The sequence below is a fragment of the Salvia hispanica genome, chromosome 3, assembly GCF_029641045.1.
Source record: "Salvia hispanica isolate PSC_SH4W2 chromosome 3, Shi_PSC_v1, whole genome shotgun sequence".
Lineage (NCBI taxonomy): Eukaryota > Viridiplantae > Streptophyta > Magnoliopsida > Lamiales > Lamiaceae > Salvia > Salvia hispanica.
In genome coordinates, this window is record NC_142694.1 from 27190681 (window position 1) to 27216898 (window position 26218).

Genomic DNA, 26218 nt, shown 5'->3' on the forward strand with positions numbered 1-26218 from the left:
TGTCCATCTCATAAAAATATGAGCATTTCACTTTATGGAAAGTTCTCCCCACTCGTTACCAATATATATCAATTTATTTACAATTTATACTACTATAACCCACCATTACAACTGAATAAATTAACACTAATAATAATATAGATCCCACTAACCACTAACCACTAACACTAGTTTAACTATCATTTATGCTTAATTTTTGTGCCATTTCATATGCCTATATTTTTATAGGATAGAGAGAGTATTACAGAAAACAACGACTACTCAGAGTACGATAGGCTATCACTCAAAGTCATCAAATTTAAAACATACAATATTTCACTTTGGGATGAAGTTTCCGATCATCTCTCCAAATAACCATGCAGTGCCGATGCCCATTACACACAGGTTGTATGCGTGTAAGTCTGGTATTCATGGTTTGAATTAGTGAATTCATACCATGCATACCAAACTTTCACCTTCCAATGCATAGGATGACCTAGATACTAATTCAAATTATGCATACCAATCTATACGTACTTCACAAATGTACTAACATTTTGATATCATAAGAATGAATGCATTGGAAGGTGAATAACATACCTTATCACTCCATTATTCCTCAAGAGTTTTCCTTCGTCTTCTTGTCATTTGGAAATTGCTTTGTTACAATGAACATGTTAAAAGAGAAAATGTAAAAAAATGAAAACGTTTGATCGTAATGTTATAGGAGTACATAAGAAATTAAATTTAGCTTTTCATTTACCTGGTTTTTTCTTCTTGCACGAGAATCTACAACAATAATACAGTATATTCAAAATGCAATTTTATCCGAAAATACAATCAATTAATTAAAATTAAATTGATGACTAATTATTGATATTATAATTCTATATTACTACTCTTACACGTTTTGAATCTGTTGTGTATGCGTGTAGTGTCCTGTCTACTAGCATCAAGAGTCCCATCAAGCCACTTGAATTAGGCTATCTTCTAAAAAACGATTTAAAACAATTGCGACAATTTCTTTTAATTGTCCTTTCTAGACAAATTATTTTTACCACTTTGTAAATTAATTACAATAAACCTAAAACGGAATCGAATAAAGATCTAAATTATAGGAGTACTAATAGAATCGAATAAATATCTAAATTATAGAAGTACAATTTTTTACATATTTCTAACTCTATCATTCCTTTCTATATTTACACTACATATTTCTATGCATAGTATGCACGTTCTATCCCGATTTAAGTTTAATTTTTTTTTTTTTACTTTGTTAATACTGCTCTAGTATTTCAGTTAGTTTATAGACTCATTAAAACAAATTACTATAAAATCTGGAATTTTTTTGGTGAGAGTCAGGACAGTTTAAGGCGTGAAAATAAATTCTAATTCTTTTGCTTGATTTCACTGGCATTAAATAATCCTACTATAATTAATATTTTCATATATACATTCAACGTAGTAATTGTGAAACTGAAGTGTACATCCTACTTACTTAACTTGCCGAAAATTTAATGGAGGAAATCACATTTATTTTTTCACACCTATTTATAGAGATGGACCTAAGTACTTTAAATTTTAAATCATGATTATTTAGTTACTACTAATACACTTGTTTGATACGTACAATTGGACAACATACGTTATTTTATTATACTTTTACTCAAAATTAAATAAAAAGAAATTGCGGTGGTAATATTTAGTGCTAAGCAAAGAATAAAAGACAAAGCTAGTAAGAGAGAGAGAAGAGCGAGAGTCGAGGTTTGTTTCTCTGTAGAAGAAAAAAAAAAGAAGGAAACTTCAGTGACGAGAAAAATCTCTCCGTCTCCGCTCTTTCCTTCGATTCTGATCGATTTTTGGAATGTTCGTTGATTGATTCGATTGGATTCGATTCGATTTTTTTTTTCTTTCTCATTTCTATTCCTTCGATTTTTTTTTCTTTTGGTTTCAATTGATCGGCTTTAATCCAAGTGATGTCTTGAGTTTTGATCCACTGAAATTTCGCTAACCCAATCAAGTATTGGAATCAGATTCCAAAAGCTACTACTAATTCTTCGAATTTGCTGAGTTGTTGAATTGGGGAGTACCAAAACCCTCATTTGGTGGAGGAAGAAAACCCTAATTTTGGGATGTCGACGGCCTTTGACGCTTCCTCCGATCCTATCCAAGCTCAGAATTCTCCCAGGGGCCGCCAATCAAGGAGGTCGTCGGCGGCGCGCGGCGTGCCTTCCCCCTCCGCCTCTCCTCCGTCTATGCCGATTTCGGGAATCGTTGATCAGGAACACTTTTTGACTTCCTCTTCTTCAACGTCTTCGGATTCCTTACCTGTCAAAGAAGTCAACACGGTGGTGGATGATGGTATTGCCGCGGCGGCGGGTGAAGATTTTCAGCTGGAAAATGGGGAGGCCGGAAAGAAGCCAGTGTGGAACAAGCCATCCAATGGGGCAGCTGCCAAGGCGGTGGGTGCTGTCATGGGTGCTGAGTTGTGGCCAGCTCTGTCCGAGTCTGCTCGTGCATCCCCTAAATCTCCTACATATTCTCTCAAGCCTCTCTCTCATGGATCAGTCAGTATCTCACAGGTTTTTGGTCGTTGTGCATTGATTTCAATTTAATCTGATTCGTTATATTCGTATTCATCTAGATTATTATGAGCTTGAATGATTTTTATTACTAATCTATTTTTCAGGATCGATGTTTTTTCCTTGCATATTGATTTTATTATGTCTGTTATTACTACTACTATATATAGAATTATGTACTATTTGATTTGTTGAACTTGAATGTTATGCCTATATTATTTTACACTTTGAAAGAAATGAATGTATATTAGTGTTAATTTAGTTCTGAATGTTTGTTGAAAATGAAAATATTATCTGTAAATTTGTGTTTGTGTTTGTGTTGTGATGTATAGGAGGATTTGACTGGAGGATCTGTGTCTTCACCAAAAGAAGTTGGTAGTAGTGTCTCAAGTCCAAAATCAGTTTCGAACCATGTTAACTCCTCTCGCCCCAAGCGAGAGTCAGCTAAGCATAGCAGTGGCAGCTCTAGTCCGCACATGCCATCTACGGACAATATTTCTCAAGCTCCTCTTCCACAACATGGTTCAACGGTTGATGCTCTGACTCATAGTACAGGTAAACTTTCAGTCGGAGAACCTTCTAGGGATAACAACACAAAAAATAAGGACAATGCACAAAGAGGAGGATCTTATAGTGCGAATGAGACACAACCACAACAACAACGTACTTATAGAAGGAATAATAGTGGGCCACTTACTCGAGGTGATGGTTCTTATCACCATGGAGGACGACGTGATCAAGAACGTGGTGGAAAACAAGATTGGGGTCATCGAAGTTTTAACCATAATAGAGAAAGTCATGGATCCCAACAGCGAACGGGCTCTAGGCCTTTTCTACGTGGACCAGCTCCTAACACGCCTTTTGTTCCCCCACCTCCGGTTGCTGTACGACCTTTTGTTGCACCTGTGGTTTATACCGGTGAGTTTGCTCTTTTGAATTAATCTTTTGAGTGTGTAGAATGTATTTGTGGAGCTTATATAACATAATGTTTCTTCTTACAATTGTTTGGTGAATATACAGAAATGCCATCTCCTGTGTTTTATGTCCCTGGACCTCATCCAGATTCACTTACTCCTATGTCTATGGTTCCAATGCCATCCATGTTTTTCCCCATGCCTGATCCTCACTTGCCTACCAAGATAGTGAATCAGATTGATTATTATTTTAGGTACCGTTTGGTGGTTTCTTTTGTCTTTTGCATTTAGGTCTTATTTCTTTAGCTCATATCTACTGTATTTAATGTCTTGTAGTAACGAGAACTTGGTAAAAGACACATTCTTGCGTCAGAATATGGATGGCGAGGGATGGGTTCCTATTAAGTTAATAGCAGGCTTCAAGAAAGTAAGAAAACCACAATCGATTTTCAAATTTTAATTGTTTTTTCTCTTTCCTTGTCTTTTATATTGAATTTTATGGGCCTTCAAGTTATTGAGTGGCCCCAAAAATAATCAAAATTGGGAAATTAAATTGTGTGATTATAACTTTTGGTGGAACTAGTTGATTCAATATATAATGAATGAGAATGGAAAGAATCTTTTTGGTGAGATTTGGTACCTTCATAAAAGGGATCAATGTCCTTAAGAATGTCAATAGCACAAGATTTGTGCATAGTGTATACTGAGTTAATCTAAACCACAAGTTGGTTAGAAGATTATGTTCTAGGCCTAGGTTGCTAGAAATCTTTTATGAAGGGTCATATGGAGTATTATATTGGAGGATTTTAAAATGTTTGGAAATACCATTTATAATTTTTTCATGTGCCTTCCAAAGCTCTCACTTCCAATTCACCATCAGAAAAAAAATCTAGTTTCAGTAGGCGGCTTGCAAATTCTGCTGTGAATTGCTCCCTCCGTCCATGAATAGGGTTACCGTTTTTCCAATTTAGTCCGTTCGCGAATAGGAGTCCGGTTCACTTTTACCATAAATGGTAATAGGGTCCCACATTCCACTAACTAATCCAACTCACAGTTCATTTAAAACTAATATATACAAGTGGGAGTGTGGGACCCATATTCCACTTACTTTTTTCCACCCATGTTTCTTAACATTTCTTAAAACCCGTGCTGCCAAGAAATGGGCCTTCTAATCGGACGGGGGGAGTATTTAGCACCACCTGTAACTAATCTAATTTGTTATAAAGCTGAGATATATGAAGATTTTTCTGTCAAATATTTGTAAATTGACTCTGTAACAATATTAGGCTGGATACTCTTAGTTGTCAGAACAGTACTCACTGATCCTGTACTGTATTTGCCATTATTCAATTATTTTTATTTTATTTTTGTTTGATATAAGCTTTAACATCACCACAATCTTCTCCTTATATGTTTTGTTTATTGTAACTCATGCTTACAGGTCATGCAGCTGACAGACAATATTCAGCTTATCTTGGATGTTATAAAATCTTCGAATGCTGTGGAAGTGCAGGTGAGTTAATAAGATAGTACTTTGTATCCGTCACCATGATGTCTCCCATGTGAGGCAGGGCAGTTCTAATTACATTGGATAATCAACTTCAGTCAAATTCTGTTTATATTGGATTTAGTATTTAGCACTATATTGATCTTGAATGGTTTGGTCCTTTTTTATTTGGTTTATATTGAATTTCTAGTCCCACTGCACTACTATAGTATTTTATGCTAGGATGGATAACATTTTAGCTACTTTTCGAGTTAGCTTAAGTGAGAATTTCTTTGCTTTGCAGGGTGATAAAGTGAGGCGCAAAGGAGATTGGATGAAATGGATAATGCCACCCTCTCAAGCCACTGTAATGAGTCCTCAATCAATTAACGGATTCAGTCCGAATATGCTTGCAACACTGGATGAGAAACCAGCCAAATAGAGAGGCATATCCCACGCCTTCCTCTAGAAATGTGGAATCACTGGCACAATCTTTTACGACAGACCAAGCTGTTCAGATGACGCACACCGCACCCACAGTGCTGAACTTTTGTTTCTCTCTCTCTCTCTCTCTCTCTCTCTCTCTATCTATCACTCTCTGTCTCTTCCTTCTTCTGTGATTTTTTTGGAGAGAACCTGATGAAAGATCGACCAGCCGTTTATGCTGGATATTTATTTACCGGGAGATAGTTGATTTTGATCTTAATATATGTGATGGGATGATTTCTATAGACAAATAAAAACACTAAGCTTGGTGAAGAACAAAGGAGGATAGAAAATAATGGACAGTTTGTTTTAAAATATTGGGTTCGACTTTTGTATGCCATTGTTCGCTATTTCGTGGCTGATGTTTTTGCTGCGTGGGCATTTGTGGATGCTTTATGGTTATAAATTACTTATTTCTTCGCCTGAAGGTTGTGTTGCATTTTTTAGTACTGAGAAGGTGATGATCCTTTGTTTTCGGTTATATTTGAATTTGTCTACGTTTTCATATATTTTGTTTGACAGGAAGTTTCATTCAACACCTTGAGAAAGATAAAAGTAGTTTTATATAGTGTGGGTATGAATCTAATTTTTTTACAAGTGGCTGGGCAGAGGCCAAATAGTATTAAATGCATTGTATTGAACGATATAATAGTGTCAAAAGCATTGATGCGAGATTATGAAATATCACGTGAATTATTGGTTGAGATATAAGTCCATGCCTTTAACTGTACTACTAATTATGCTCAGGTAATGAAATTATAAACTTGGATATAAATACTAGTGAAAGTTCTGGTTTCAACCACCCTTCTCAAGAATAGTTTGGATCCATAGTGGGTCGCATCATTATTGGATCCATAGGTTCACTCTCTAAGAGCATCTCCGTTGGCGTCTCTCCCACTAGGACTTCCCACAAAAACTTCATGCCACGTCATCACTAGGACTTCCCATTTTACTGCCACATCACTAGGACTTTCCACTAGGACATCCATTAATTAAGACTTCCCGCAATAAAATTAAAATTCACAATTATTCAATTTACGGAATTAAAATTTCAACACGAATACGAACGGGGAAATGCGAATATTTCATTAAAAAAAAGCATACATTATTCGGAAAAAAAAATTACATAGTCAATAAAAAAAAGCAACCACATCAACGTCCACCCCTCCGCGTCCAAACCTCTTCGATGATATCCTCCTCAAGTCGAATATGGGCATCTCTTTGCCGCATGTCGGCAAATGCGCGCAACCGCTCAACCTCTCCATGAGGTACCCCCATGTTCACATTCGTGCTGGCCACGCCGTGGCTTGGACCGGCTCCCGTATCATCTTCGTAGGTCCACTGAGTCAATTCGTCCCCTTCACTTTCGACAATCATGTTGTGCAAATGTCGCCGATGTTGGGAATATACCACTACCGTGCAGGACCCTTCACCATCCCCCATCAACTCTGGGGCACACCAAATGCCCGCTCAACATCCTTGCGCGCTGCCTCCTGACGGCTCGCAAAGTAGGACTTCTTTGGTCTGATCGCATGCTTGATCGTCTTCACAAAAACGGGCCAGTTTGGGTGTATCCCATCCGCCAAATAGTATCCCATATTGTGTTGGTTGCCGTTGGCGACGAAACTGATGGCGGGACCAACGCCATTGCACTGATCGTTGAACAGAGGCGACGACTGGAGGACGTTGAGGTCGTTGTTCGACCTGGCGACTCCAAAATAAGCATGCCATATCCACAGCCGGTAGTCAGCTACAACTTCAAGGATCATCGTGAGATGTTTGGCTTTGAAGCCTGAAGTGTGTATCCCCTTCCAGGCGGCGGGGCAGTTCTTCCACTCCCAATGCATACAATCTATGCTGTCCAACATCCCAGGGAACCCGTGCACCGACCCGTGCATATTTATCAGCCGCTGGCAGTCTTCGGGGCTCGGACTCCGAAGATAGTGATCCCCGAATATCGATCTAACGTCCGCGCAAAAATTCAGCAGACACTCGACGGCTGAAGACTCGCCAATGTGGAGGTACTCGTCGAGCATGTCGGTCGGGCCTCCGTACGCCAGTTGCCTGATTGCGGCAGTGCACTTCTGTAAGGGCGTGTGTCCGGGTTTGCCAGCCGCATCCTCCCTGATCCTGAAAAACTCGTATCTTCTCTCTAAAGCACCCACGATATGCATAAACAGCGGACAATGCATCCTAAAACGTCGTTGGAATAAGGCATCCCCAAAACGCGGCTGCGGAGTGAAGTAGTCCTGATACAACCGAATATGTGCAACAATGTGGTCCCGGGGTACATGACGTCGGCGATGGATCGGCCGAGGTACCGCCGCCGCCTGTTGCCTGCTGCCTCTGCCGTAGCAATCGATCAATCGCCCCTTCCACAGCGAGATCCAATTCATTATCACTATCACTAGCGCCTCCGCCACTACCACCCGCACGACTACTAGTCATTCTAGATATACTTGAAAATAGAGTTTAGAGAGAGAAACTTGTCAACACAAGTGGTGTAAATGAAATGAAGTTCAACGAGCCGTATTTATAGGGTTAAAAAAAAACAAAAAAAAACAAATCAAAATTACTTGGACGTCCGAGCCCATCCGACGGGCAAATGGGACGGGTGTGTCCTACCATTTCGTTCACTACGGCGGACGTCCGGTCGAACTTCCGCGACATCCTACCGCGACGTCCGCCGTTGAAGATGCTCTAAATATTTCTTCTATTTTTGTTTTTAGGAGGTCAATATCTTATGTTTTTGTTTTAATGTTATTGTCACCAACTAGCCTCCATTTATTTATCATTCCCATTGTTTTCTATTCTCCTTCCAAGAAAGACACTCAGCTATTTTTCGGTGATTAATTGTGTCAAATTATCAATCGCAAAATTCACTATTTGATGAATACAATTATGTATATTCGTATATAAACATGAATATATCCAGTTTGAAAGATAAATTAGTATGAGATACAATATTTGACGAGTTAATATAGATTTGGTCTAATACTTCTTCCGTCCCATAACTCCCCTCTTGTTATTTTTGTCTCTCATACTAAGAGTTTGCTCGTACTTTATAAAAATAAATACTTATCTTTACATTCTACTAATTCATTTCACTTAAATTTTATTAAAAAAATGATATATATATATATATATAGATATATTGGGACTCATATTCCACTAATTTTTTTAACCTACTTTACATTTTTTAGAACTCGTGTCGAAACAGATGTGAACTCCTATTCCGGGACGAAAGGAGTACTAAATTAATAGTACTTGATTTATAATAAGATGTTTGGTTGTCAAGATAATATCTAAAATAATTTTAATAAGGTGTTTGGTTGATAAGAATAACATAAAATTTAAATATATTTATTATAAATATGAATCAATTTTAATTAATCCATTAAATAAATAATTAACTCCCATTAATGTCATTAATTAAGAATCAATATGATCAAACTAACACTATCCCATCATCAGCTTCTTTTCTCTACATTTCCGAATCATCATTGTCAAACATAAAATCCACCCAACAAAAAAAAAAAAAAACCACACAAAAACCCGAAAACACACGCATATCCAAAAAAATAGCATCGTGGAAACTCAGATATTTCAGTAGGAAGGATGATTGGAGATCAGACAATCTAGTCACAGGGGTATAACATATTATACTGCACCCATCCACGAAAAATAATGATCCATATAGCTATACAAATTTAAAATTTTATAACAAAATTAATAAAGAAAAAGAATATTAAATAAAATAATTAAATTATTATTAGTAAAAAATAAAATCCACCATATTAGAGAGATACAGATGCAATAACAGTAAGGTTAATTTTAGTGAATGGACCAAAATCGAAAAAATGAAATTGTTTTCCACAGAGAGTATTAATAATGCACTAGTAACTAGTTATCTTTTCAAATGTAGCATCTACTAAAACATCTTAATTAGGAACGTCAAAAATAGATCTGAAATATATATTTCACATTGATCAAAAAGATTGGAATTTATCCAATGTTGTGAATTATGATGCAAATGAAAATTCGACAGCTGTGTAGCTTTAGATCAAAATGCCAACTTGCCCCACACAGGGATGATGACATTCTCAAAATTAACATTTTGAGATAACTAGCCTCAAAAATTGGGTGAAACAAAAACCTAATAAATATTGAGCCAACCTAAGTTATTATATGATTTACATCAATCTGTCTAAAGTGAATGAGTAGGAGCATGGCATGATGTGCAAAGGACAGGCTTAAGAATACAAGAAAAACTTAGTTTATCTCAAACTGTACAATCACATATACATGCAATACCACTGAAATACCAAATCAATTAGATCACCAAATAACAGAGCTATTACAGTTGGATCCGGGTGCAACAGCGGTGAAGTGACAAAGGTCGACATAATTAAAGACTAGCGAATTAGCAACAGAGTTTAGTAGTTAAGGATGCATGAGAACCCAACCGTTTTTCGACCAAGAAACCCTAACTCGTGGAGTAGAATACATTAACAGTGTAACATCCTATTGTGAAGCAAGGTTTGGTGTTGTTAAATTACAATGTATACAGCTAAATCCGAACATAGGACACAATGAGACCAGTATCACAAGTCAAAATTTTCTCTACACTAAAGGATGATCAAAAAAGCAGAATGACCAAACCTGAAACTAGTGTCTAGAATTTTATTTACATATCATACATATGAGATTATAGGGAGATATTCTACAACTAATGGTTCGAAAGGATGAATGGTCATACCCTACATGTAAGTATGAAGAAATTTTTAAAAAAAGAAAGCAGTTTTCCGTGTAATATAATCAGAATAAATATCACAGATCCCTTCTGCACAATGGGCAAGAACCATGTCTAACCAGCCAAGTATCAATGCAAGGTAGATGAAACATGTGGTGACAATGTGGCAAGCGACGTACAGTCTCCCCAAGCTGAAAGTCCTATACATTCAAAAAGGAGACTATTGAGAAAAACTTTTCAATAAGGCTACTGAGATCATTTTTTAATACAAATAAACAAAATGCAATTGATGGTACGAGAAACTGCATTGGTACCTGAAGACAAACTGAACATGAGACTCCATCCCCTGAAGTATCAGCACTTTCATCTCCGGTGATTGTGAACTTTGGGATCTTCTCAACCATGTCTACCAATAAACCTTTTGCCCCTCCCGTGTCAAAGATGTTTGGGACTTCTTCAAAAGGTGCTTCGACAGCTCCCATCTGATTCAAGAAAAAGAACTAAGTAAGCAAAAGGTATCAACTCATGTACAAGTCCAGTAATACTTCCTGGAACCTACACAGCCTTATATACCTGGCTTTGCACTGCACTAAGCATAGCTGGTCCAATACGTTCACGTACAAGTCTCCCACTCAGGAGGCTCGCTATGACATCAATCTACACAATCCAAGAAACCAATTATAAGGTTTTGGAATTGAACATATTTAAAAATGTGATTCTTGACAATGCACATTGCTTTAATGGACAAACTAAAAGACGCAACAATGATACAGATGAAGGACGTTTCCCTCACCAGATAGAGGAGACACCCTAATCCAGATTCATCCGACTGCCATAAAAGCAGAGACGACTCGAAGACCTCAATAGAGAAAACAGCCCCGGAAATGGCTCCCACCGAAGCCCCTCTAATAAACCCACTTTCCGTCTCTTGGCCGATCAAAGCTCCTGTAATTGCCCCAAGTAGAGTTCCAACTGCATAGACATGGACCGACGCATTTGTTAGCTTAAATATTTAAAAAGGACACAAAACAGAGAAGTATATGATGCCAAAATGCATCATCCCAGCACCAAATCTTCAAAACTATAATGATAGTATATCGAATTCGAAATAAAAAAAATCCAGGTCCAATAATACCTCGTATCTAACATTGCAAGCATTGTAAAATGGCAAAATAGCAACTTTGCATATAAATAATAACCCCTCAAAAAGAGACAAAATCTCAAAACCTAGATTAGTCCAAACCTTGGTTTTCCCCCGCTAAAATCAATACAGCTAAAAAGCCTAAAAAAGAAGCCAATTTTGAGAGCAATTGAATAATATTAGGTGATAAAGATTTTCAGGCACAGAGATCTTAATTCGCCCAATTATTGAGGGATAAGACACAAAGCACGAACAAGAATTAGGGAAACCCAACAACATGCAAAGATCACAAAAAATGTGCAGAATAAATTAGAAAAAAATGAGCAAAACGGAATGAAATGAGGAATTACTCACTCAAAGCGAAGAAAAATGTGAAAATTGCGGAGAACACGTTCCCCAGTAGAGCAGAAACCGCGCATCGAATGAAATCTTTGATCTTATTGAGTAGAAATCCGAAGGAGGAATAGGTTTCGGAGGAGGAAGGCGATGATGATGATGATTGGGGGAAATGATGAGACGGGTATGCGTAAAACTCCATTGATTCCTGAAACGGAGAGTCTACAATTACAAACCTTTTTCTCTTTCTTTGAAATTGGTTTCCCCTATTTTGTTCAGGTGAGGAAACAGCTGTCCCAAATATATAAACACGTATCAATTTAATATTCATTTTCATTTTCATTTGTCACCAATTATTTATTCAATTTACTAATTTGGAAATATCTCTGCGCTTCCGCGACTCCAATTTTTTTATTATAAATCTATTCATTTCCGAAAAATATCTGCAACAGCCACACTTATTTATATTTACTCGACTAAATTTCAGTTGGATTGTAATTCGCTGATCAAATACTATATTTTACGTCAAATTGTTGAGTGTAATTAAATAATAAAAATATTAATATTTTAATGAGAATGAAGATTGATTTTTTTTTTTGGCAAAATATAAAAAAGATGGACAGACTAAAAATGAAAGATGAATAGGGTGATTTTTAGTTTGCGAATTATGCACATGTAAGTTGAATGCAAATTTAGGTAGAATTGTTTAGTACAATTAATTAGAAAAAATAGTATATTTTAATATTTCAATGAGATGAAAGAAAGAGAAATTTATGATAAATATGCAAATATGAGAAATTATAAAATAAAAAATAGAGATCTTAAATAAGACAGAATAAATACTACTACTAATTATTATCATTCTTAAAATATGATTAGTAAAATTTTCTTTTACAATGAAAAATTATCTGAAAAACTAGGATTGAAATTGTTGATATAGAAAATGGCTAAATAAGCTTAGAAATCGTGCATTTTTCAACAACTTATCATATTGGTTAGTTCTGTATAATCAGTAAACTTCCACTTTTTGATAAGTTTTATCTTTGGTGGTGTGAGCTTAAATCTCCGCTAGCAATATTTAATCACGTTTTCTTATATCTTTCCTACATTTTACTAATTTCACATTAAAACTCGTTCATTCTCAAAGTATCTATCTTTATGAACGGATAGAACAATAATTTTATTTTTATTATTATTTTCTTAATATTACTATTCACTTTACAAATTTCATATTAATCAATAAGTGGACTTTCAAAAGAAGTAGTAAATGACAATAATAAGTGCAAGATTAATTCAGACGAACTTAACCAAGTCAGAACATAAAATTAGATTTCTAGAAAATATTGAAGTAATAGTAATACATATAATTTTCAAAATTGTTGATTGTTGATTGTTGATTGTTGAAGTCGTCACATAACACGCTTGCCACGAAATGTTTCATTGCTCATTTAATGTCTTTCATTATATAAACTCGTTTTGAAGCTACGAATTTTCATAACTACTCAATTCAATTTAATGACCATTTTATATCGCGTTCAAATAATTCTTGTATACGGAAATAGTCAATGATTCTTAGGACTCGTTTGATAAAAAAGATGGGATATGAGAAGATATGTAAAACAAGATAAGAAATACGGGCTTCATGTCAAGATATGCAAATATATAATTTTTTTCCGTTGTTGTTTGATAGAAAAGAAATTATCTAAATTTGTATTGTATATTAAATAACATGGCTTAACTTGACAAATTGGTGGGATACATAAACAAGGTTAATGTTATAATTTTGGTAAGATTAGATAGGGTCCTGGTTTTATATTGGGCTTTGAGTTAAGCTTAATTATGATATCAAACAATTAGAAATGTCCATATATAATTCTCTATTTTGGTATTACTAACTTATCAAACATGCCCATATAGTTATATATATATATGGTATATAATTCACTCAATAAATGCTTCAATCTTCAGACCCTTCTCTTTTCCCCCTTTTGATATTTCAACATTTTCAATCAAGTTTTCTTCTAGGAAAAAGCCTAAGTACGTGAACGTGTGACGTATATGTAAAAAGTCAAAAAGTTACTACTAATATAACATGATAATGAGCAATCGATTTTGTAAAGTACATAGTAAATTAATGATTGATTGCATATCCCTTTTCGCTTGTTTTTTGCTACTAGCATGAAATTTGCAGTTGTCAATTTGATATAGTTTATTGATCTTTTTCAACATGCTCACCAAAAACCCAACCACATTTCGTTTTTTTATTTTTATTTTATAGAAATTTAAGTTATAAATTGATTCCTAACCCATGAATGCAATGTATAGTATTTCAAGTGACAATTGCGATGTGACTGGGCACATGCAATATAAAAATTCATAAATTCAACTTTCAAAATGTAATTAATCCTGAAATTAATTATTTAGTGAATTTGTCTACGCAACTCCAATGCATATGGAGTAGTTATTTGTTATATACAACTATTAAAATGTCAGCGCACAATTTGATGAGGGTGATGACATAACCATATCAAAAGAAATTTATATACGTATGTAGTAATTGATTACAATAAAATTATAGCAAAACCAATAGCTTTTAATAGTAAAAATACTGACAAAACCTATGGAACAGTGAAAAGTTCAAGAAAATTTTGCCATAAAACTTTCCAATTTTATCAATTTTCGAATAGTACATTTGAGTGAAATAATAATTTATAAAAACTTAGCCGAGGACAAGACTGGCAATAAATTTTACTTATTTTTTTAAATAAATTTAATTATTTTAAAATAAATTTAGTGAATGATTCAAGCATGTCATCAATTTGAAACACTTGTCCGCTAATGATCAGTACATATTACAAATAGGAAAATAAAATGTTTTGCAATAAGAAAAATGTTAGTAAAATTTATGATTTGTAAGATGATTTTAAAATTGTTAGACATGCCATAATTAAACCAAAATTTATGATTTTTAAGACAATTTTCACTAAATAAAACAACAAAATCTTCTTCTTTTTGATTTATTCAGTCGGCTTCAGGAACTCCACTCAAACACAATACTAGTACGTCTTTATTTGTATAATCAATTTTATTTGCTTATATATTTGTGTTTGGAAACTGTCGAAGTTAGTCTTCCTCTACTAAATTGAAAAACAGACGAATAAAAGTATAGTAAATAATTTTGTTCATAGAGAAGAAATGCATGCGTGTCCAAATTGATTTATTTGGCACGATGATTAAATGAAATATTAAATTGATTGGTATATAAGACAACGAAAGAAATATGATTAAACATTTTGATAAGCGGATGCATCACACTCAAAACATGAATTGAATAATGAAGATTGAAGATTGCATGAATTTCAAGCAACTTAAGAGCATGCACCATCGATTCATTTTGGTAAGTGGATGCATCACACTGAAAATCTGAATTGATTGTACACTGATTTTTTCATGATTTAAAAGTATGCCCAACCGATTATATACACAAAACACTTATACTATATTTAACACTTATTAACATTTATTTATTTCATCATCATCATCATCATCATCATCATCATCATCATCATCATTCATCATCGATTATTCTTTTTATATGTCACAGTAGAGATTTATAATAAAAACAAAAATTAGTAATTTCATTAAACCAATATTGCTAGTGATCACAATTGGTTTGCCAATGCGCAGGAATAAACCATGACTAGTACAGAATCGACAGGAAATATTCCAAGACCCCATTACGGGGTTTCGAAGAAATGATCCACAAACAATCATTGGTATGTTGCTTCTCTTTTCCGATGTTTGTATGTCTTACGACGACATTCATTGATCTCTTGTGCTTTTCAGTTATCACATTGCCGCACCCAAAAAATTGGTTGTAGTCGGTGCTCGGCAACTCCTCATCGAGGGAGCATCATCATTTTCGATTGGATGTATCGAAATCGAAAAAAGTACTACTAGAGAGAAATAAGATTATGGGTCGTATAGGAAATGTTGGGGGATTAAGGTATATTCATCGGTAATTTTGGTTATATAAAATGAAAAATCAAAATCGAAACCAAAAATATTAAGTACTAGATAGAAATAAGATTGTGAAATATAATACGAAATTAGATGGTGGGTCGTATAGAAAATGTTTGGGGGTTACATTCATGGGTAATTTTGGTTATATAAAATGAAAAATAAAATATGATCGTTTAAAAGAAAATTACCCATTATATATTTTATTGTCGTAGCATCGTGCTTAAGCGCTAAGCACGCACCAAGTCACCAGCTGATTTGGGCAGCCACTAAGCATGCCCCTGTATATGCTCTAACGGTTGATTATTGTCACATTATTGATGCAGATGGATTGAAAAAATACTCTCTTTGTTCACTGTCGATTGTCTTGATATTAAGTAATATAAATCTAAATGTAAAATTAGTTAAGTACTCCGTACTAAATAAATTAGTTATATATTATATGCATATAAAAAGTACTAAAAAATATTGATACGTATGCATATGGTCAGGGGCAACCTAATATTGTTGGGGATGTAGCTAAATTCAAAAATTTAGGAAATAGTATTTTAGGCTGATTGTGCAGTTGATCGGGATGTAAGAGCATCTCCAACTATTTATACTAAACTTAAACCTATTTTAGTGTAAATGTCATATTAAATATGATTTTACTCCAATTATTTACACTAAACTCAAACTTAAAAGAATATTCTCTATATTATACTATTTTTTTTACTCACAAAATTTGAAAAACTTTTAGGTTTTGATTTAGTGTAAATCTAAAAATAGGTATTTTTTTTGTCAAAAACCAAAAACGAGATTCATTTTTAAGTACTATTAGAGCTAAATATCTATCCCATTTTAGGTTTTAGTGTATTCTTGGAGATGGTCTAAGCCTTATCATGAGATATTGACTATTCAGTTCTACCCTCTCCCACCCTCTCCCAGTGCTATTTTTACACCTCTTATATGTCCGCTCTTTTTTATTCTTCTTGGGGACACGAGCATCGAGAGAAATACTTGCAATTATTAACGGTGGTAGAACTAAGTATTTCTTCTTTTTGAGCTTTCCAATATTAAAATCTGCCTTTGTCCTGATTTATCATGTTAGAAGGTAAATTATTAATATAGAAAATGAATACTAGTACTCCTAATTTTTATGAAGGATTTAATATACATAACAAGATTATTATTTGTTAACAGAGAGTATAAACTAAAGAGTCCAACACCACAACAATGTTTTTGTGATGATAACCGTTGTGTCGTTTTCTTCTACATGAGGAATAAAGTAAATAAATAAAAAGAGACAGTGGAGAGGGGATGCTTCTTTTTTGACAAAATAGAAAGCGTGTTATAAAAGTATTGAGAATGGTCCACTAATTGTCACATGCTTCACCTTCTCTAATTTCTCTTCATCCACTAGTTTACAATGCACTCAGTTTTTATTTCAACCCATGGGCGGTTTCAACTTTAAATCTTAATTAAATCAATTTAATCAAGATTTTTAGTCTTACTTTAGTTGAACAAGTCGTTGTGGACACTAATATCTCAGGCTATACCTAAAAGAATTTATTATTATTATGATAATTAAATAATTACATTGACTCCGAACGCAGAAGTTAGAATCGGAATTGTTGAGAGAAAGGACATATCGGTAAATTCAAATAACAAAGAAAATTGCTAATAATTTTTTTAGAGCTACATAATTAGATATGTAATAAATACTACTTGATAATTATATAATAACACGAAAAAATTATTGTTCCCAGTTGGATCGGCAACTTACACTAATATGATTATATCGGACTTTGTGTGTGAGACGTCATGCAAATAAATAATTAGTCACGAAGTCTAAAATACATATTTTTAGTTATAAAAATTAGATCCAAACTTTAAATCTCAAGTTTTGGTTATATAAGGGGGTTAGGGGGGTCCAGATCAGATTCAATCTTTAAATGCATGCGCAATATTTTATTTCATATCAATACTGTAGTATTAAATTTTATACAGTAGTATTATCAACTGGTCGTAGCGTGGTTGACAATATAGAGTTATAGTGACGTTGAGGTCACGAGTTCAACTCGCTAAGAGCCTTAATCCTCAAATCCGATCAAATAAGATTAATCAGATTTTGGGATTCGATAGTCAAACAAAAAAAATTTGTAAATAGGTATACTACATGATTCACTTTATTAGGGTAGACCTCGACCCCAAATCTAATGGCATGCAAGTTTGCAACTATTGATGTTGCCGTATGATGTGCCAATAATTAGAGGAAGGTGAGCCACGCAAATATTGATGGTAGAGGTTACTCAAAATTATGATTATTTATATCAAAATTTATAATAAGAAAACCTAAAAATACTATTAATGGCGTCTGGAGATATGTACAAATTCGTGGACCCAAAATCTGAAATATAATTAATTCGAAGAAGAAATGAAGAATTTTGTCGGATCCTCTGCAAAACTAGTAGAAGGCTTTTATTGTTTAATTAATTTATATTATTATTTATGATATTCCTCAACTGTAAATTGGAAAGGAGGTGGAATCAACCTACTTCTACTGACATTATTATTTCTTCCTCACTAAGATAATACACTTCATTTATTGCAGCTGAATAATATGGAGTACCCTTTCCATTTAGTTGAAATATCAGATGTAGGAAAATGATATTGGAAGGTCTACTATTTTAAGAACCAAATTGCATGAATTTAGATAAAAAAATATTTAATAATGATAATTATGATATAGTGTGGTTATATACAATACATAATAAAAGGAAAAGAGAAAAAGACAGTTATTCTTATTATATTGAAAATGACGTATTCAGTTTAATAGAGCAATAGATTCTAAACTACTACTAATAAAAGGATTAAATTTGAAGAAAATGACGTATTTCATCTTTTAAATCCCCTCTCCGTAGTCCCTACGCTCTATGATTATTTGTAAATAAAGGGGTAATTAGAAAATTGAAGTCTACTAGTATAATTTTTTCAAAAATTGTTTGGAGAACTATTGCAAAACATTTGCCAAACCTTAATATGCACTTCCGTCCATCTCTTAAAAGTGAATGAAAAATTCATATATCTTCAAATTTGATTTCTATGTAATATATAAATTAATGATTCCATTATGTATATAAGATACTACTCCACTATACAGTAAAAAAAATTGAAAGTACAATAGAAACACTGACATAGATTAAATGCAACAATGCGCACACAAATATAATTATGTGCTCCTATATACTAATTTCCATGATTATTTGCAATAAAAACTTTCATAGTGTTAAAAATGGAGTAGTACTATTTCAACTTTCGTCATAGCTAGGACTTTTAATTAGCTTTGTGGATCCATTGAGATCATGCTTATTCCAACATTAATTAAAGGTGGTGAGAAATGAATGACAATCTCAGTCTTAGATACTACATCTGTTCAAAAAAAAAAATAGACAAAATTATAAATAACACCGATTTTAATGTGTAATTGGTAAAGTAAGAGAAATGGAGAAAAAAGATGGTGGAAATAGTTTTACTAGATTGTGGAATCCACATTTAAAATGATGTGTATGATTAGTATATTTGTTAAAACTTTTTATATTTAGAATTGGTCTAATTTAGATGAACACCCTGAAATTGTAAAATCAGCCTAATTTTTTTGGACTAAGGTACACAATGAAATTGTAAAATTAGTCTATTTTTGGTGGACGAATGTAGTATTCCTACTAATTTATAATACCCAAGAATATAATCACGCTCGCTCGTAGAGTTGTCACATGGATTGCGTTGGTCAAGCCCAGTTCCGCACAAGCCCGCCTCAGACCAGGCAACTTGGGACCTGACCCAACTTAGGCCCACCACTGGCGTGGCCGGATAGGGCTGATTTTTTTTTTCCAATAAATTTAGACCTAGTCCAGTCCCACTTAACTAAATAGGCTGGGCTGGGCTGAATTCTGCTAAATAAAAGTTCATATATTTTTTTTATTTCTCAAATTAATTTAAATTTTTGAGGAATACCTGTACAATAAAAAATACAATTGTATATAAAAACTTAAATTATTTATAAGATTTTGTATTTCAGTTATAATTTATATATATTTGTTGGATAATTTTAAAATTAAATAAAAATATTATACTTATGTATTGAATAAATATGTACATTTAAATTTATTGTATTTTCAATCAATTTTAAGAAAATTCAAATATAAGAAGAAATTTTTAAAAATATAAATTAATCTAAAATTTAGAATAAATATATTAAAATTATATTAAAACTAGAATAATTATAATACTCCATATAAAATTATCTCCCATCTCCAAGGGGAAAGGTAGATAGAGATGTAAAGTCTTATAACTACCATTTGCTTTCTTTTACAGAAAAATTATTCCCCAAGAAGAGATATTTGAGAATGTATCATACATTTATCCATTTTAAAGAAATATCTTTTTATCTCTCCACCAATAAAGAGGTAAAATCTTATAACTATCATATTAGTCTAACGAAAAACCATTCTCCAAAGGGAATGGTATTTAAAAATGTATTAGTATATTTTTATGTCTTGAAATGCATCTTATACTATTTTTTCCTTTAGAAAATAATTTACATTTCTATATATCTTTTCTCTTTGGGTTTGTTACTTTTTGAAATATTTCCCTTTTAACATTGAAATATTTCCTTTTTCAGAAGATAAATAGATGATAATATACCTTCTCTGTATACATTCACTCCTCGAAAATGCTCTAATAATGAGGTTTTATTGCCCAGCCATAACTCTAATTGTGCATCTCATTTCTATCCTATTGTAATACTCATCCCATTTGATTGTATAATTGAGTCATCATTCAACTTGTGCTTAGATGAAATCGAAAGTTTTGTTCTTATGAAACATAATTAATTAGATATAAGTTTACTACATGCACATTGCTCCTATTTCTTTTTAAGGGTCATTCTGTAGATGGAAGTCCATTTTGTACCCAGGCAGCATATCCTCCAGCCATGTCAGTAATCCCACTGAAACCCTGCAAACATATATATTAACCTCATTAATACTACTATACCTGTATTCTACAAGTTAAAAAAAAATCTTCAACAACCACCACCATAAACAGATAAGAGGTGAACTCCATTTATATGTATGAAGAACAAATACATAGACAAAAATGTGAGCAATAATTAATACTACAACATATGTCACACTCTTAATGTAGTTCATCAGGCATGCATTGAAGCTTAGTAAAGTTATCCATCCTCAAAGGCAAGATTGAACTTACAGCAGAAACGAGCTCCGATGCAGCCATTAACGACCTTTTTCCCAGTTGACATCCCTGCAATCCGACGAATTCTTAGCACCCAAAACACCAAAAAACAAGCACATTACTAGTTTTGCACAACTTACAACAATAATCTCATCATCTTTTCTAAAAAGAGCTGATACTTCTTCCAAGAATTTAGGATTCCTTGCCATACCTGTTTCATCATATACAGCTCAACTGTAAGGAATCGAAAACTTCAAAGAAAACACTCAAAAACTGATCTCTGTCTAGATTGAACAAACATATTCTGATTATTTACATATCACAATTTCGACAAACAATCTTCCCTTTTTAAAGTTTAAGCTGTGACAAAAACCAGAGGACTTCCTTTCACACTTTCTCTATTATATGTCAAATTACAATTTTTTTTCTAGTCACTGTGAACGAATATTGCAAGGGCGAACCTGAGCCGCGCCTCAGCATGAAAGGAACATTAACAGCACCGACGACGTGGCCAGCACTAAACTCCTCAGTGGTTCTGCAAAGTGCAAAATTTGCCAATCATCAGATTTGTTCATGTCTGAAAGAGTAATACTACTAGGAAATTTGGCAAATTAAAGAAAATGATCACCTAACATCGAGATAACGATGACCGGCTTGAAGTAGTTCATTTGCCACACGAACAGGGACCGAGGTTGGCACTGCAGGCGACTGCACGTTCCCGCTCTCTGCTACCATCCCTCTGCACAAAAATCAGTAACAACAATGATCATTTGTGACTTTGAGGGTCAAGAATCTTGGCTAAGGATGAGAGCGAAATCAATACGAATAATGCAAGTTCAAAATCAAATTTGTGTGCATCAGCCAAGGCTTGCCTCAACATCCTAGTTTCAGAATTTACTTCAACAACTTCAAATGAGTGAAAATGGAGTAGATCAATAGAGGAAAATTTTGGACAATTTTCCCCTAAACCAAATTAGACTCCACAGATAGGGAAAGTGTAAAATGATTTCTCAAAATGATGACATGCAAGATCTGTACTAGTACCTAGTGAGACATTTGTTAAATTCTCTAAATCATTGTCCCACGTCGGCTTGGTGATGATCCTAGCTTCTCTATATAAGTGTGGATAACCCTCTCCCTTACGAGGCCTTTTAAGGGGTGAGTGAGCCATTTCCAATAACATTAGTGAAATTAAACAAGATTTAATCATATAATCCACTCAAATCACTGGGAAAAATTTATTAGGGTGCAATTTGCAAATGAAATTAAAGAGCATAATGCAATCGAACTCAAAAACCAAGATTTAATTATATGAAAATCAAGAATTATTACCTGAAGCCGGGAACTCGGTGGGTGGTGCTAAAACTACGTCGTATGATCGGCCCAAGCTGATTCTTGATCAACTTTTTAGAGGACACTGATGCACACCTAAAACATATAGAGAAATTTCAAAAATTAAATCATTGCTTGACACATGCAGCAGCAATTTCATAAAAAAAAAAGAGTAAAGTGAACAAGAAAATCACCTAGTATTTACATCCTGTTGAAGATTTAGAGGAAGTAAGGCAGCAGAAAATGAGAGAGAGATGGAGCTCATCGTATTCTTTGAAAAAAACTTTCTTGATTTTTGAAGACGAATTAGTGGTGATATGAATATACAGTGATGTTTGCATTATTATGTATGGGAATTGGGACCTATATATGTGTGAAATTGTGATATTTGTGTATTTCTATGGTTTTTTCTCCACGAGTCTATCTAGATTGGTACCACAAATTATATGTGAATGGCACCCAATTTCCGCCGTTTGATTTATTTTATAAAATTTTACTATAATGAATATTTACTACACTTAGTTTATTTCATTTAGAAAAATAGAATATAGTGTAGTTTATTTTATTTTTAAAATATATATATATATATATATATATATATATATATTATATTTTATAGTTTTACAATCTTATCTTCCTAAACAATCGTGCCAAAAAGAATAAAGCAAGTAAAATAGGACATGACATATTATAATACTCATATACACGCTTGTTTCTATATATATTTATAGGATTATGTTAAAATTACACCACCTCTTAAAATGACACTATACCATCATTCCTAGCTAATCATTTCGATATATGGACTAATAAGTAGCTGTAATGTGGCAATTATAAAAAACGCTCAAAGATAAATTTTCCGGGTCTGCAATATCCAATACTCTAGACTGTAATTTTTGCTCATCTGCAATATCCAATACACTAGACTGCAATCTATATATTGCAGTATAGCGTTTATACTATTATGGAGTAGTGTTTATAATATTACAAGCCACGTGGTATTACAATATCACTTTAAAAGTTATTTTTTATTTTAACGCATCCCTATACTCATTTGAAATTCATACTCCATAATTCAATGTATTTTGTGTTCTGCGTAATTTAGTGAAGACAAATATTTTTTTAATTATTCTCTATTAATTTTTGGCCTCATGAAATGTTTGTATTATTTGGGTCGAAAATATCGGGAATAATGGAAAGGTAGACACGTAATGAAGATGGGTAGACACGTGATTGAAATTGCCCATGTTTGATGTGGATAATTTCTGAGGTGTAGATGATGACATATGTCTGAGGTGGCCACCCCATCCCTCTTTGTGTTTATCTTAATTTATCGTATAGTAATTGTAATTCAATTTTTATTAATCACATTTATTCTTAAGACCCACTAATCATATCCTGTGCGGTCCTTCTCTTCATGTGGTTATTCTCCCCAGAGCATATCTATAATTTTTAATGTACTCCCCTCCAATTCGATGTTAATAAATGTAACTTTCTAACTAAGAAAATTAAGAAAAACATTTAGTATGTGAAATAAAGAGATATTTTTTGCTGAAATGGACAATAACTCTATTAAAGAAATACAACTCTATTAGTATGTTCATAAATTTTAAATTTGTTGGTTGCCATGATATGGAGCAGATATAGATAATTACTTGAAGATTTGTTACTTGCTTGACTTTAATTCCCAAGACGTTAATTCATGTCAATTTGTAGTTCGATAAATCAACACAAAATTTGTTTGTTATTGGGCCTTTTAGATCATCGTGGTCCATGGTTTAAGGCTTTAAGCATTGTGTTGCTTCATTAAAAAAATGTATTTCTTCATAGTTAATAAAATTGATGTACAAGACCTAAATTTATGCAAAATTACGATATTTGGGCTAAAATAACCCCGAAAGGCGAAATACACCTACCTCTAAAATCAAATTAATTCTGCATTAAAAATCTACTATATCAGTTTACCCCGTGCATTTGCTCCTACTATACCAGCAAAAATTTAGTGATCAAGACATACCAAGTGGCAAGGTGCTGTAGTATGTCTCACTAATAATATTTCAACAAATTAATTTATAAAAGTCCAACTAAATACTTTCATCTTTTTACTAAAAATGGACATTATTACAAATTTTGGAAACTGTCCAAAAATTATTAGTACCTATATAATGAATACGTGTATAACACACTTATATATTTTCATATTTTGTGACCAAATTTATTGTCAATAAGAATGCAGACGAGTATTTAATAGTATAACAAAATTAAGGTCATTTACTGTCGCCTTTAAGTATAATACTATAAGGCCATCCACGGCGAGTCTTTTATCCATCTCAGCGAGACAACAATGCAAGCTCCGTCTCGTCGCCATCTCGTCTCCGTCGCGTCCCGCGTCTCGTTCTGACGAGGCGGCTTGCGAGACAGCTCGCCACACGCCTTGGCGACGTGGCAAGCTGTGGTTCGTGCGTGACGCCAACTCGCTGGCTCGGAAGTGGGCGTCGTTTATATCCGTTAAAATTGATTTTTTTTTAAAAAAAATCTAGAAAAAAATTCAAAAATTAAAAAAATATATAAAAAAATTCCAAAAATTATACTAGCTGTTTATAGCCGTTTTATTTTTATTTGTAAATTTTTTTCAATTTTAATTATGTGTTTTTTATATTTTTAGGATTTTAAATTGTAATTTTATTTTATTTAATGAAGTGTGTTTTTTATTAATTGGATTTGTTGAAAATAAAAATAAAAAATAAAATTGAATGAATAGTTAAGAGATAAGATGGTTAAGAGATGGATGTATGTAGGTGATACTCTTAGTTAAGAGATGAAGTGAAAAGTACAGTGGGGTCCATGAATAGTGAAGAGATGAGGGAATTAAGAGATGGATAAGAGATAGCGTTGTGGATGACCTAATTATTCATATATGCAATGGTAAAATAATATAAAAATGAAACTATATAATTATTCCTGATTTCGCATGCATAGTTACTGTAATGCCACTGAACTTTATTTATAATTTAGTTTATATACTAGTGTTTACACCTGTGTTATGCACATGACAAAAGATTTTTAAATAATGAAGATATATTAATTTATAATAAATAGTATAGAGTAAATAAGTATAAAAATATATTTATAGATAAGAACTACTCCATCCGTCCCCGATTAAGAGTCACACTTTGACTGGACACGAGTTTTAAGAAATGTAAAGAAAAGTTGTTGAAAAAGTTAGTGGAATGTGAGACCCATTTTTTTATATTGGTTTTATAATAAAATGTGAGTGAATTGAGTTAGTGGAATGTGAGACCTACTTACTATTTATGGTAAAAATGAAGTGTAACTCTTAATTGAAGACGGAACGAAATGGAAAAGTGTGACTCTTAATAGGGGACGGAGGGAGTAATTATAACATAAGTATTTGTAATATTATAAACAACGACAAAAAAATATTTGTACAACCCACTCTCAATGAAACATTTTATATTTTAGTAGATGATTATATATTATTTTAATATTTGATATGAGTGTAGTATAAAATAAAAGAAATAACAAAAGAGGAGATGTGTGGATGAAATAGAATAAGACATACAAATATTGTTATTTGTTTGATAATGATATTAATTTAGTTTCACTTTATATCATTATTTATTGGTGTTTCATAATTATTTGGTTTAGCCATATTTGAATTCAGTATAAACATATTCCAAATTTTTGAGAAGTAAAAAGAATATAAACATTTCATATTTTAGCAGATGATTATATACTATTTTAATATTGGGATATTGACATCTAATATCACGAAACTTTCAAAAAGTTGGGTTTTTCCCACGAACTTTAAAATTGGCAAATAATATCATGAACTTTACCCCGAGTTTGTTTTTTCCCACGAATGAAAAAATTCATGTTATTTTAATAGATTGAAGAATAATTTTGGAGGGTGTGCTTCAAGAAAACTATCTT

At 33.1% G+C, this 26218-nt stretch overlaps 3 protein-coding genes across 4 annotated transcripts; 1 reads left to right on the forward strand and 2 right to left on the reverse strand.

The window, feature by feature from the left end:
* Nucleotides 1-1707: 1707 nt before the first annotated feature.
* On the forward strand, nt 1708-5874 carry LOC125212027 (la-related protein 1C-like). Of its 2 annotated transcripts, none has more exons than XM_048112036.2 (6): nt 1708-2546; nt 2894-3479; nt 3582-3729; nt 3812-3902; nt 4917-4988; nt 5266-5874. In XM_048112036.2, the coding sequence occupies exons 1-6, from the start codon at nt 2112-2114 to the stop codon at nt 5401-5403; spliced, it is 1470 nt and encodes a 489-aa protein (XP_047967993.1). In that variant the 5' UTR covers nt 1708-2111; the 3' UTR covers nt 5404-5874. The 2 variants fall into 2 exon arrangements, with proteins under 2 accessions (XP_047967993.1, XP_047967992.1); XM_048112035.2 differs by having other exon boundaries at nt 1709-2561.
* Nucleotides 5875-9946: 4072 nt separating this feature from the next.
* On the reverse strand, nt 9947-11961 carry LOC125210721 (NEP1-interacting protein-like 1). The gene is made up of 5 exons (XM_048110300.2): nt 11696-11961; nt 10994-11172; nt 10774-10857; nt 10515-10682; nt 9947-10400 (listed from the first exon to the last, which is right to left on the reverse strand). Exons 1-5 carry the CDS (start codon nt 11877-11879, stop codon nt 10278-10280), a joined length of 738 nt encoding a protein of 245 aa, XP_047966257.1. The 5' UTR covers nt 11880-11961; the 3' UTR covers nt 9947-10277.
* An 8532-nt stretch (nt 11962-20493) lies between these two features.
* Nucleotides 20494-22616, reverse strand: STR16 (sulfurtransferase protein 16). The gene is made up of 7 exons (XM_048111109.2): nt 22459-22616; nt 22265-22360; nt 21561-21671; nt 21394-21467; nt 21073-21143; nt 20948-21001; nt 20494-20695 (listed from the first exon to the last, which is right to left on the reverse strand). Exons 1-7 carry the CDS (start codon nt 22527-22529, stop codon nt 20621-20623), a joined length of 552 nt encoding a protein of 183 aa, XP_047967066.1. The 5' UTR covers nt 22530-22616; the 3' UTR covers nt 20494-20620.
* Nucleotides 22617-26218: the final 3602 nt, after the last annotated feature.